General features: G+C 41.6%; 2 protein-coding genes across 4 annotated transcripts in view; both read left to right on the top strand.

Annotated features, from left to right (window-relative positions):
* The first annotated feature begins 2,401 nt into the window (after positions 1 to 2,401).
* LOC118429846 (actin, muscle-like) lies at positions 2,402 to 5,483 on the top strand. Of its 2 annotated transcripts, XM_035840465.1 has the most exons (5): positions 2,402 to 2,558; positions 3,499 to 3,891; positions 4,017 to 4,263; positions 4,419 to 4,610; positions 4,748 to 5,481. In XM_035840465.1, exons 2-5 carry the CDS (start codon positions 3,520 to 3,522, stop codon positions 5,071 to 5,073), a joined length of 1,137 nt encoding a protein of 378 aa, XP_035696358.1. In that variant the 5' UTR covers positions 2,402 to 2,558; positions 3,499 to 3,519; the 3' UTR covers positions 5,074 to 5,481. The 2 variants fall into 2 exon arrangements, with proteins under 2 accessions (XP_035696358.1, XP_035696360.1); XM_035840467.1 differs by lacking the exon at positions 2,402 to 2,558 and having other exon boundaries at positions 3,512 to 3,891; positions 4,748 to 5,483.
* Positions 5,484 to 10,225: 4,742 nt separating this feature from the next.
* Positions 10,226 to 14,217, top strand: part of LOC118429845 (actin, muscle-like) — a 7,014-nt gene continuing 3,022 nt past the window's right edge. The window contains exons 1-5 of one of the 2 annotated variants that reach the window (XM_035840464.1): positions 10,226 to 10,381; positions 11,150 to 11,542; positions 11,668 to 11,914; positions 12,072 to 12,263; positions 12,414 to 12,739. In XM_035840464.1, the coding sequence (XP_035696357.1) occupies positions 11,171 to 11,542; positions 11,668 to 11,914; positions 12,072 to 12,263; positions 12,414 to 12,739 (1,137 nt within the window). In that variant the 5' untranslated portion in view covers positions 10,226 to 10,381; positions 11,150 to 11,170. Of the gene's footprint in view, positions 10,382 to 11,149; positions 11,543 to 11,667; positions 11,915 to 12,071; positions 12,264 to 12,413; positions 13,168 to 14,217 lie in introns of those variants that run through there. The other variant, XM_035840463.1, reaches the window with a different exon arrangement.

Here is a 14,217-nt window from a genome sequence, read left to right as displayed (position 1 = left end):
ATGGCTGTATTTCATCACGTACTCCCATTCACCCAGTCACCGTACAGGACATCTGCTGCTGCACGTACGGGTGAATGGGGCTTGTTTGGTCAAACCACCCTGTCAATCATCTCTACATCCCAGTTATTTATTCTTCATAACATACTTGCAACATCTGTTTGTCCTCATGGCCATAATTGGGAACTACTTCTCCGAAAAACGTTCATGTAGCGGCACATTTAATCGAAATGCTAAATTGTACAACGTTACGTGACTAAAGATAACGGTTACCTCATGTCGGTCCATCGTTGGCCATAGCTTGAGATTCTAACGTTATACGTATTTATAAAGTATGATAAAACAAGTGAACATGTTGGAAAATGTCAAATGGTATTGTCTTATAGTATATCTTCATCGTGCATTTCAAAAGGTTGTAAGAGAGTACCACTGGTGTGTGACTAGTCAGCAATATACTAGTAGCCAACAAAACTTGGCATATAGCTTCCAATCTTTTATTTCAATGGCATTTGATATTTCCTTCTTAGTTGTGGAGTTGGGCCAAGTTGAACATCAAGGCCGTTTGGCTCATTTTCGGCAGCGGAAGTGATACACTCCCATATAAAATGGCCTTGTTCTTATATTACTATATAACTAGTAATTTCTACATGTGGCATGTATCCAGCTAGATCTGGTGACGAACTTTTGTATGTAATATCACACTTAGAATGACCACTTAGATGGGAGTTAAGCCAGAAGCTTAAGATACTCTGATAGTCCTCTCACACCTGGTACCTCCACAAGTATAATCATCGTCTGCAGTTTGCTTGAAGGAAAGCTGCTATTTGCTAAAATGTTTCAAGTGGCCTTAAATTCACCCACTCTTTTCTAAACCCAAGGCTTGACAACTCAAGTTAAGACGAACTATGACTGCATTTACATACGATGTTCTAGATCAGGTACACATGCGGGTATCCATCAATATCTTTGAGTGACAGGCAGGCCTAATCGAGGTCAACGAGGGTCACATTGCTGATGCCTTTGGCATAAGTTGACAACTTCACCCAGGAAATTTTTCAAAATTTCTGCATTTAACTCTAAAATCAAGTATGTTAAAAATTGATCATTTATTTCACGCAATTTTGTCTTACCTGCCACTACTACTAAAGCGCATGATCCTGCGTCCATGTATGCATTTTTGAAACCAATTAATGGTAGACCGCATACATTCCATGTACATGAATGACATACTGATAGAATAGGACCCGAAGGACAGTGGGGACTTTAAAATGAATGTCTGATAAAACTTCGTCTCACGCACTCTAAATAATAACAGAGACCAATATAATGCACTACTGTGGTAGTTGTGGATTCGTTGTCACCACGAAGATCTTTTGATAGGGTCTAAAAAGGAGATTCTTGTTTTCACATGACTTCCAACAAACATTTACGATACGTATAAAGTTGATAAAGAATTGCAAATTGCAAATCCTTCATTAAAGCAACAATATAACATAGAGTTGTAGTATAACATAAGAGAGGTATAGCGCGAATTATAACTGATTGAACAAGTGTTGAGTTGGCCGACGGATCGCCTAGAGTTTGTGAGTGCAAAAGACAGCATTTTCGTTTTAAATGAGGCGCCCGTTCCTAGAAGTGGTTTCCAAAAATGGCAGTCTCCACACATGATGTGTACGTGTGCAACATGTCATTTGGCGCCTAGAACAAACGGCGATCGATGTAGGATATTTGCGATCAATTCTTTCTAAGTCATGCTTTCTACTTTGTTTCATAAATAACTTTATTGCAAATTTATGCCCGAAGGCTAGTTGCAAACATATCCATGCCTTAAGATAAAGGCCTCTTCTTATAAATTATGTTCGTGGCAACCTATTTGAGAACCACTCTAATGGTCGTAGTATACGTACGCATCAATTTGGGATAATATGAAATGGATAAACATCAAATGGTTCATTTTTTGCAGATACTCTTGAAAATTTCATGATGTCAAGTTAAACACGGATGGAACCTTTAGCTCTTTGCATTTTGATGTTCACGATGTGTATACTTTATACCTTCCGCTCTATAGATGTGATAATCCATTGCTTCAAAGAATGTTGTCAACATCTTTGACGGATTGCCAGTCAGTGATGAAACTTGAAGAATCCTCCAGTACACAGTCAGGAATGTTATCCTGTTTGCCACTGATCACTAAATACAGATGTTCCTACACAAGTACCTAAGAATAAGAATGTTAAAGATTCAATGAAGCAATAAAAACCAAATCATGATCTTGTTATCCCGAAGATGTTGTCAAGGATACAACCCCTTGTCACGTCAAAGAATTTCACAGCTGGCATGTTTCAAATAGTGCACTTGACCCTAAACGTGGTTTAGAAAACATACTGCGTCAGAAAAACTGTCTAGTCTAGTAGATTTGCTATATCGAGTTGTAATTTTTGCCGAATTGGTGGTCTATATGGCGCTATGTAAATGTTCAGACAGTTTAAAAGGACGGACACAGACTGTGATGATCACCCATAGCTCCAGGCATCTAACCGAAGGTCTCGAACGTTAAGCAGGTAGGTTTGTCAAACAGGTCTAGATGGGATCTACATTTGACTTCATTGAATTGCATTGTTATTGCAGCATGCATAACTGAATGTATTACCTTAGTAACCATTCCAATAATAGCACTCTTGTTGGCTTAAATTTTCAGTAACGAACAAGAAATTTTAGTAAGAGATGACAAAATATAATCATTTTGGTTATAGCATATCTGTATCAACGAGGCTCAACTACTTGGACACGCCTTCATACAATTTGCTTGCAGACCCTAAAAAGATCAAAGAGTTAATTTTATCAAAAGACGGCAGAACATACTAGTAAGCATTATGGCTATAGCATATCTGTATCATATCTGTATCACTTAGGCTCAACTACTTGGACACGCCTGGATGTAATGTGCTTGCAGACCATAGAAAGAGCAAAGAATTATCTTGTTTTGAATTTTGTAATCAGCATGGCCTCTCTGCAACGATTATTACGAAATTTACCTTAAGGTTTTCAAGGACGATCACTGAATGTGGTTACAAGCAAACACTAAGATCAACGTTAAAGATACTAACTACTGGCTTACTAAAGTGGGCATTTCATTGAAGCTGCTGCACGTTGACAACCTCGCTGTGGTCGAGCAATTGGACAGAGCACACAACGTAATATTGTCTTTGTAGTCTTATTGGTTTGTATGATACTTCCTTTATAAAGTCACGGATATAAACAAAACTTCAATTCTGGACGAAGCAATGCCTCCAACGTAACGCAGTTCAGCTACCCGATTAATATAAGGTTTTGCCTCCAGAAACGATTGACTTGTAATAAAACACGTTACAACTCTGCTTTCAGACTTAAACCACAATAAGTAATATCACAACCCTTTCTGGTGTGAAAGGCAGATTTTAATATAATTATATAGGTAACGTTTGAATTTCTGTAACAGTCCGTTTTATTTTCCTTGAACAGAACCTATACTAAACCGTCAACATGTCCGAAGAAGAGGAGGAAGCTACTCCCCTGGTCTGTGACAATGGCTCCGGACTGGTCAAGGCTGGCTTCGCCGGCGACGACGCCCCTAGGGCTGTCTTCCCATCCATCGTCGGCCGCCCAAGACATCAGGGCGTGATGGTCGGTATGGGTCAGAAGGACGCCTACGTGGGTGACGAGGCTCAGAGCAAGAGGGGTATCCTCACTCTGAAGTACCCCATCGAGCACGGCATCGTCACCAACTGGGACGATATGGAGAAGATCTGGCACCACACCTTCTACAACGAGCTGCGCGTCGCCCCTGAGGAGAACCCTACTCTGTTGACAGAGGCTCCCCTGAACCCCAAGGCCAACAGGGAAAAGATGACCCAGGTAAACATTTTCCTCCTGTCAACAATTTCTGCTTTGTCACTTTAGTCCCTCCCATAAAACCAAAACAGGTAGAATGTTTCATCAGGTTCAAGACAGTTCATCATTTCTGGCAATATTTCCCACAGATCATGTTCGAGACCTTCAACTCTCCTGCCATGTACGTCTGCATCCAAGCTGTCCTATGCCTGTACGCTTCCGGTCGTACGACTGGTATCGTGCTGGACTCCGGCGATGGTGTCTCCCACACTGTGCCCATCTATGAGGGCTACTGTATGCCCCACGCCATCCTTCGTCTGGACCTGGCCGGCCGTGAGCTGACCAACTACCTGATGAGAGTCATGTGCGACCGCGGCTATGCCTTCGTCACCACTGGTAGGTGTAATTCTAATCAGATTATCATTACAGAAGATATCTCATCATTTCCCCGCTTAACTGTTGTAAATGCTTCCTCTATCTAAAGCAAAAGGCTGAATAAGTTCCACCTCCCTTATTCTAAACATGTACAATTCTTCCTTTCTCTAAACCAGCCGAGCGTGAGATTGTCCGTGACATCAAGGAGAAGCTAGGCTACGTTGCCCTGGACTTCGAGCAGGAGATGTTGACGGCAGCAACCAGCACTTCCATCGAGAAGAGCTACGAGCTGCCTGATGGACAGGTCATCACCATCGGCAACGAGAGGTTCCGCTGCGCTGAGGCTATGTTCCAGCCATCTTTCCTGGGTAAGATCTTAGTTTTACTCACAACTTTCAACACTTAAGTCATGAAACCACACAAAATGCACGAAGAACTCTACATTTTCTAATAATTTCCTTGCTTTTTTATCATTACATTAATGTTACCACATTCATGTGTTCAGGTATGGAGTCTGCTGGTATTCATGAGACTGTCTACAACAGCATCATGAAGTGCGACATCGACGTCCGTAAGGACCTGTACGCCAACAACGTGCTTTCTGGAGGTAGCACCATGTTCCCTGGTATCGGTGACCGTATGCAGAAGGAGATGGTGGCTCTGGCTCCCACAACCATGAAGATCAAGATCATCGCTCCCCCAGAGAGGAAGTACTCCTGCTGGATCGGTGGCTCCATCTTGGCTTCCCTGTCCACCTTCGCAGCTATGTGGATCAAGAAGTCCGAGTACGATGAGTCTGGCCCAGCCATTGTCCACCGCAAGTGCTTCTAAATGGACAAAACAGCTTTCGTTTCTTGTCCTTTTGCACTGTGTTTGCATTACGTTGTATTTCGGGAATCACTGTTGTGGTCGTCTTTTGTTACTGGGACCAGTTGAACCTACTGTCATAGAAGAGTGGTGAGAAAGGTGCAGTTGTTGGAGCTATTGGATCATGTCTGGTGATGTAGAGTACGTGGATGCCACAGAACGGGACGGGGTCGTAGAAATAGATGGTGGAAAACTGATTCATGTTGAAAACCATATATGCCGTGATTGTTATGTTATTGTCGATCCGTTACATATGAATTGTATGTTTTCGATATCTTTTTGTGAATTCTAACTGCCATTTATATCTACGTTAAGTCGTATTTGTCGGATGCTTATTTCTCTATTTTCTGTGTCCAAATAAAGTCTTGTTTCTCCTTTAAACATACATTTGCGCAGTGTTTCTTTCATAAGGGAATGAGCGATACATAATGCAATCCAATTAATAATATCCCTTTTAACAGAAATATGTATCATCTAAAGTGACCCTAGGCCTAGGATCTATTAGTATATGTTTTTCTAACACATACACTAAGTACTAGCTAGAGGAAGCATTTCCCGATTGACGGCTGCGTGTGCAAGTGTCATTTAGGCTGGAAACGTTGTAGTAAAGATCACAGGTTCATGTGTAACACACCTTTCTGTCGCACTTTAAAAATGTGGATAGAGTTTCCGCCTTAGACAAATTGGAATATTCAAAATATTCCGCCCCGCCTGCTTGCAGTGGAAGTTTTACCTCGACCAACGTCGGTATATTGTTGGAGCGTTCGGAGAAGTGGTCGCCTGGTATGGTCATGAATGTCACAAAAATGCCAAGTATGGTCGTTAGGGTAGCCTCGGTCTCGTTTGTGACCTTCTTCACGAACAAAATGGCGTCGCCCGTTGAAGCAACGTGGCAACAAACACTTATGATTAGAACTATATTCCAGTTTAGTTGTTAGCGGTTATCTTCTTGAAGGGATACATAAGTTTTATAACCGTTGATTGTATTATATTGAAATAACGTAAAGTAACATAAAGTCCTCGCGAATTGCGTACCATTACCATCTCCTGTATGGGTTCAAAGGATCGCGTACTGTAGCTACAGGCACCGAGTTAGATATATTGAGCTTGTAGAGGAACGCCATCTACCGACTTGGAACTGTATAATGTTTTTTTCACGATCGCAACTCGTACTGTCTTGGACAAAAATGGATTGAATGACATCAAACTTGCTCCATTGACATTATGAATCGAAGGATGGCAATCTTTCATAAGAGTTCAATCATTTTGACCTGCAAAGAGATTTACTTTTAATCATAATATCTCAAACGTATAGGGTACAGTTAAAGCACCATTTAAAGGATCAACAGACTATATCCCAGCTTGGAGTAAAATACTTAAATACAAACATTAATGATATGTACCTTTTCTTCCATGGAAGGACATAAAGATACAATCAGATCCCCTCACTAACCATCTTGCAGAGACTTGGCTGGTCTGAAAGCAAAGTAGAAAACAATAGAAGGAATGAAATGAGATGCAAGCATTGGCATTTGTTTTTAACTTGTATTTTTGATGTTGATATATTGTAACAAGTTTCCTTTATCAATATCTTATAAATAAATAGGCTCACTCACTGTGGGTTTTGCACGTATTGTCACTGACGCTTTTGCCCTTACACACCAACACCATCATGCGACATGGGTTATACTGCAAGTGCTTCGGAGTATCTTTATATTCTACTTGCACGAAATGCGTACACGATTTACACCAGTCAAGAAAACAGCAGACAAAGGCCATCTCCAAACGTTAAAGTGGCCTTCGTAGTCTAGCTTGTATTGAAAATCAATGAAGGACTTTTCATTTGCCACTGTCTCTCATAAATCCCCAAGTGCTGTATGTAGAGGCATTAGATAGATGTATTGAATAGACTCTTGTTACCCTTTTACTATCTAAACCCCTGCAATCAGTCTACGCCATGACTGTGCAAAAGACATGACAGTGCAGTACATTAGTATACTGTACAGTAAGAGAACTATTGCCACCGACAATGTAGGGATAGAACGCTGAAAACTTCTAGTGAAGACAGTGAAATTCATACAGATCAGAGTGTACCGAGAAGATGCCAGATTAAGACAAAAAAGTAACTTAGCATAAAAAAATTTAAAAAAAGCAAGTTGTAGAAGATGTAGAAAGGAATCACCTTACATAGATGTTGAAATGCCTCAACTTTGCAGAATTCTGGCCTTCATGATCAAGCAAATAGTCCTTGCTCAACACCAGAGAAACACGAAGTTAAAGCAGCTTTACGTAAGATTCACGATTTGCCTGATTCAACAAGACAAGTGCAGATTGTAGAATGCATGTCTCACTACGCTGAAGCAACGCGTACTGAAAACAAAGGTAACTAACGCGATACGATTATAAATTCTACAGCCTATTTTGTCTCCAAACTAATTTTAGGTTATGAATTAGAATATCAGCCGTTGAATGTTCACATTGAGAGTGATATACTAAGTATCGTGACAAACTGTTAAATACTTTTCATGTTTGAGACAGGGTGTGTAGAAAACTGATCTTTATAGCAGCTGGAATATAAAAGACTAGATTTCTCATATAACTGTTTCCAATGTCATAGTTTCCATCTACCATTTCTTGCAGTCGGTAACTACAAGCCTATATCTGACTAGTTCAGAAAAGTTTCACCCAAATACTGAAAATAATACCGTCTATTCAAAGTTTTGTTAAAGCGGACTCATAGCGTAGTATATAACAACGGATTTGGAAAAGGTCCCATCTATACACAAACATAAACAAACTCGTTTATTATAAGCGATGCATTTAGATGATTACAACAGCACGTAGCTCGTCACAATTGTTCCATGTAATCCAACACGTGGTCTTCCTGGAAGAGAAAAGATGCAACACGAATCACAGGTCATAGAAAAACGTAAGGCAGAAAGTAATAAAAAACTATAACTCCCCTATTGTGGAACATTTAAGGTACCTTTTCGTGGAGCTTAATCAAACAAGAAATCTTTGAGGGAGTCAAGTGACAAGTAAGCTTGTTAAGAAATATGTAGGTCATATTTTGTGCAATTTGAAAATACGAGAACTCACCACAAAACACTCAAAACACATGTGTTGTCAGCATTGTCACGTGCATATGACATTATAGCCAATGCCAAAGACAAAAACAATAGACCTTTGTAGGATCTATATTCCTGAATGCAACTCAACAAAATACACTGAGATGTCCTGACTCGACTATCATTGTTATGGATACTGAAAATTAGATGTCTAAAGTACACAATGTGCAGACTGTACATATCCTGTAAGCCAAGTGGTCAAACCGAGCGAAAGTTCCACGAAAAGTGTGCTACTTTGTAACCTAACAAGCATGATTTACATTCCATGACATGAGAGCAGCATACCGTGCCATCATAACCTGACACAGGATCTACCTCAGTTCAGACAGTTCACATTCTTACCAGTACAGTTGGTAGGAAATTGATCTGCTCATATTTAATATTCATAACCCACATCCATGCTCTTCACTTGCTCAGAGTATGCCAACAAAAAAAACTGTACTCCAGGAAAGCAAACAGAGCAATGTGAGAAGAAGACCAGGAACAATAGACGTACAAGAAACTATTGTTGTTTTCAATGAATATTAAAAAATTATTGTATCGTTGGGGTGGCAGCAGGCATCCAAAAAGTATTAACTTGACTACAGCAAGTATAAAATACACTTAAAACGTCCCCATTGTGCTTGATACTGGATGTCAGCAGCTGCCTTGGTAGCTACAGCAAGCTTCAGGTCATTTGCAGGATAGATCCGTCAGTTTGGTCCGATTCAGATCCTTACGCAGCCTGTTTGTTGGTTAGACGATTCAGTTTCAGATGCATGTCACAGCTTCAGATGAAAGATGTCATCGCTTGACAAGATATTACTGTGGCTGTGGAAGGCATAGGAAAATGTGAAAAGAATGGTATGAATGCGGAACACACACGCTTTGATACATCGATCAGTACAACATTCCGCCGTGGGAACTCACATGCCGATCAATGAACCAACAATTGACCTTGAAGATCAACCATTCAGAAATAGCATCCACTGGTTACAACTGGCTATGTCATCTGATACACACATCATCTAAAAACTAAACTGTTCCCGGGCGTCTTATGTATCTCATGCTGTCAACTTGAAATCTAATTAAATGACTTGTAATTATTCTTAAGCTGTTCATGTGATTAACTACAAAAATAGTCCCTTTTCTCTGCCGTACGAGTATGTTTCTGTTGGTGCAAGTTGCACATCGTTGTCACAAGGCAGAGCTATGTTCTGTAAAAACAATCTGGTTAAGAGCTATCAAACCTGCTGCATTTAATGTAGACAATTCATATGTAACCGTAAAACCTTTGCAACAGGCAAGAAAATAGATATGTGTACATTCTGCTTTCAAGAGTAATGACACAATGTATCCTCACCATCACAGATTTAAGTTGTAATCACACCTGACAATCCTGTATGATACGCTTCAGATTTAGTAGGGTTTTCTTTCAGCTACATTAATACCGAAGAAAAACGAAGCGTTCTGTGGCTTTCAATTGAGATAAAGGTTTCAATCAAATGGCTGCTTCAGAAAACGAAACCTCATGGAATTCGAACCTGATGGCGTTGGCAAAATATTTATATCTGATTGAAACAAAATACGTTGACTAGTGATAGGGTATCAGACGACTGTCCATGATATATAGCAAACGTTTTGCCACGTTTAAAAGGAATGTCTTTTTTGTTTGGAGATATAATGGTTATATGTAAATGATAGCACACCTTGTTGCCTTGTAAATTAGAAAATTTAATGAAATATACTGAAATTTTGAAAACAAAGTAGAATTTCAAATATCTTTAGACCAGTGATAGTCATCCTATCCCCCTCCATTACATGACCCACCCTATGCGTGACTATAGATATACCCTGCAGGACAAAATGATACTTTCAATAAAGCCTTTATGGTTTAAAATAAGCCTGGTATGTATATGCGAAAACGACACTCCCGAATAATTTTACCACGACCGTGACGTTGTGGCGCTCCCAATGATAATACCAGACAAGAATTGCTTGCCATATACGGGGGTAACTTCTGTGAAAAAAGTTCTTATTTAGTACTGGGCGTAGGCACGGAAATGTGATATGTAAATGTTCAGACAGTTTAAAAGGACGACCACAGACTGTGATGATCACCCATAGCTCCAGGCATCTAACTGAAGGTCTCGAACGTTAAGCAGGTACGTTTGTCTAACAGATCTATATGGGACATTTGACTTTATTGAATTGCATTGTAACTGCAGCATGTATAACAGAATATATAAGCCTAGCAAACATTCAAACAATGCACTCTTGTTGACTTATTTTTTCAAGTAACGAACAACAAATTACAGTAAGAGACGGCAGAACATAAACATTATGATAAAAGCATATCTGTATCACTGATGCTCAACTGCTTGGACACGCCTTGATAAAATTTGCTTGCAGCCAACGAAATCTTTGAACAAAGAATGATCTTGTTTTAAATTTTGTAATCAGCATGGCCATCTGCAACAGTTGTTGCGAAATTTACCTTAAGGTCTTCAAAGTCGATCAAGCCATGCACTAAGATCTATGTTAAAGATGCTAACTACTGGCTAATTAAAGCGGGTATTTCTTTGGAGCTGCTGCACGTTGGCAACCTCGCTGTGGTCGAACAATTGGACAGAGCACTCAACGTATTTTCTATACAGAAAAACGGAAGCTTTCTACATGCTGTTGCCTTTTTAATCATATTGCATGATACGTCCTTTATGAAGTCAAGGGTAACAAAAACTTCAATTCCGGACAAAGACTCCAGCGTAACGCAGTCCAGTTACCCGATTAAGATAAGGTTTTGTCAGAAACGATTGACTTGTAAAACACGTTATAATATCACCAACCTTTCTGGTGTGAAAGGCAGATTTTCATATAGATATATAAGTAACGTTTGAATGTCTGTAACAGTCCGCTTTATTTTCCTTGCACAGAACCTATACTAAACCGTCAACATGTCCGACGAAGAGGAGGAAGCTACTCCCCTGGTCTGCGACAATGGCTCCGGACTCGTCAAAGCTGGCTTCGCCGGCGACGACGCCCCAAGGGCTGTCTTCCCATCCATCGTCGGCCGCCCAAGGCATCAGGGCGTGATGGTCGGTATGGGTCAGAAGGACGCCTACGTGGGTGACGAGGCTCAGAGCAAGAGGGGTATCCTCACTCTAAAGTACCCCATCGAGCACGGCATCGTCACCAACTGGGACGATATGGAGAAGATCTGGCACCACACCTTCTACAACGAGCTGCGTATCGCCCCCGAGGAGAACCCCTGCCTGCTGACAGAGGCTCCCCTGAACCCCAAGGCCAACAGGGAAAAGATGACCCAGGTAAGCATTCTCCTCCTGTCAATGATTTCTGCTTTGTCACTTTAGTCCCTCCCATAAAACTAAAACAGATAGAATGTTTCATCAGGTTCAAGACAGTGCATCATGTCTGGCAATCTTTCCCACAGATCATGTTCGAGACCTTCAACTCTCCTGCCATGTACGTCTGCATCCAAGCTGTCCTGTGCCTGTACGCTTCCGGTCGTACGACTGGTATCGTGCTGGACTCCGGCGATGGTGTTTCCCACACTGTGCCCATCTATGAGGGCTACTGTATGCCTCACGCCATCCTTCGTCTGGACCTGGCCGGCCGTGAGCTGACCAACTACCTGATGAGGGTCATGTGCGACCGTGGCTATGCCTTCGTCACCACCGGTTGGTGTGATTCTAATATCAGATTAGCATTATAGAAGATATCTCATTATTTCCCGTTCAACTGTTTTAGATATTTACCCTTTCTATAGCAAACGGCTGGATAAGCTCCACCTCCCTTACTCTAAAGTCTAAACAATTCCATCTTTCTCTAAACCAGCCGAGCGCGAGATCGTCCGTGACATCAAGGAGAAGCTGGGCTACGTCGCCCTGGACTTCGAGCAGGAGATGTTGACGGCAGCTACCTCCACCTCTCTGGAGAAGAGCTACGAGCTGCCTGATGGACAGGTCATCACCATCGGCAACGAGAGGTTCCGCTGCGCTGAGGCTCTCTTCCAGCCTTCCTTCCTGGGTACGTCTAAGAATTCTTTATAACAAGAATATTTCTTTGTGAACACTTTCGGTGGCTTGTATGTCTTGTGTCCTCACCTACTTTATTTCAACTGTCTGACAATTTTCCAACTGTTCTAACAATTGTCCACTTTGCGGTTGTCTCAATAAGGTATGGAGTCTGCTGGTGTTCATGAGACCGTCTACAACAGCATCATGAAGTGCGACATCGACGTCCGTAAGGACCTGTACGCCAACAACGTCCTGTCCGGTGGCACCACCATGTTCCCTGGCATCGGTGACCGTATGCAGAAGGAGATGGTAGCTCTGGCTCCCACAACCATGAAGATCAAGATCATCGCTCCCCCAGAGAGGAAGTACTCCTGCTGGATCGGTGGCTCTATCTTGGCTTCCCTGTCCACCTTCGCAGCCATGTGGATCAAGAAGTCCGAGTACGACGAAGCTGGCCCAGCCATTGTCCACCGCAAGTGCTTCTAAATGGATAGAACAGCCTTCGTTTCTTGTCCTTTTTGCACTGTGTTTGTATTACGTTGTATTCCGGGAGTCACTGTGACTAAATAAAAACACAGCAAAGTTTATCAATATATTTTGCACTGTTGTGGTTGAAAGTCTTTTGTTACTGGGACCAGTTGAATCTACTGTCATAGAAGAGTGGTGAGTAAAGGTGCAGTTGTTGGAGCTATTGGATCATGTCTGGTGTTGTAGAGTACGTGGATGTCACAGAGTGGGACGGGGTCGTAGAAATAGATTGTAGAAAACTGATTCATATTGAAAACCATATATGCCGTGATTCGATATTTTTTGTGTGAATTTGAACTGCCATTTGTATCTGTGATAGGTGGTACTTGTCGGACGCTTATTTCTCTGCTTTGTGTTCCCAAATAAAGTCTTTTCTCTCAATTGAACATACATTTCAGCAGTGTTTCTTTGGTAAGAGGATTTGCCATAATGCAATCCAATGAATAATATCTCATTTAACAGAAATAGACATCATCTATAGCAACCCTAGGATGTAATAGTATACGTTTCTTAACAAAACATTCCGCCCGCCTGCTTGCAGTGGAAGTTTAACTTCGACCAACGACGGCATATTGTTGGAGCGTTCGGAGAAATGACCGCCTGGTATGGTCATGAATGTCACAAAAATGCAAAGATTGGTCGTTAGGGTAGCCTCGGTCTCGTTGTGACCTTCTCCACGGACAATATGGCGTCGCCCGTTGAGAACTACACAAAAAGATTATAACTAAGTTATAAACCAAGGTATAACCAAGGTATGACCAAGGTATGACCAAGGTATGACCAAGGTATGACCAAGGTATGAGCAAGGTATGACTAACGTATGACCAAGATATGACCAAGGTATGACCAAGGTATGGCCAAGGTATGACCAAGGTATGACCAAGGTATGACCAAGGTATGACCAAGGTATGACCAAGGTATGGCCAAGGTATGACCAAGGTATGACCAAGGTATGACCAAGGTATGGCCAAGGTATGGCCAAGGTATGACCAAGGTATGACCAAGGTATGGCCAAGGTATGACCAAGGTATGACCAAGGTATGGCCAAGGTATGGCCAAGGTATGGTCAAGGTATGGCCAAGGTATGGCCAAGGTATGACCAAGGTATGACCAAGGTATGACCAAGGTATGACCAAGGTATGACCAAGGTATGACCAAGGTATGGCCAAGGTATGACCAAGGTATGGCCAAGGTATGACCAAGGTATGACCAAGGTATGACCAAGGTATGACCAAGGTATGACCAAGGTATGACCAAGGTATGACCAAGGTATGACCAAGGTATGACCAAGGTATGACCAAGGTATGACCAAGGTATGACCAAGGTATGACCAAGGTATGGCCAAGGTATGACCAAGGTATGGCCAAGGTATGACCAAGGTATGACCAAGGTATGGCCAAGGTATGACCAAGGTATGACCAAGGTATGACCAAGGT

This window comes from Branchiostoma floridae, chromosome 14 (genome assembly GCF_000003815.2).
Source record: "Branchiostoma floridae strain S238N-H82 chromosome 14, Bfl_VNyyK, whole genome shotgun sequence".
Classification (NCBI taxonomy): domain Eukaryota; kingdom Metazoa; phylum Chordata; class Leptocardii; order Amphioxiformes; family Branchiostomatidae; genus Branchiostoma; species Branchiostoma floridae.
The sequence above is the reverse complement of the archived record's forward strand: the minus strand, read 5'-3'. Positions and strand labels throughout refer to the sequence as shown.

Bases quoted from the DNA above. Each gene is read 5' to 3' on its own strand.
- LOC118429846 (XM_035840467.1), top strand. From the start codon at position 3,520: ATGTCCGAAGAAGAGGAGGAAGCTACTCCCCTGGTCTGTGACAATGGC. The intron at 4,264-4,418 runs GTAGGTGTAATT...TCTCTAAACCAG, and splicing joins CTATGCCTTCGTCACCACTG to CCGAGCGTGAGATTGTCCGT. The intron at 4,611-4,747 runs GTAAGATCTTAG...TCATGTGTTCAG, and splicing joins GTTCCAGCCATCTTTCCTGG to GTATGGAGTCTGCTGGTATT.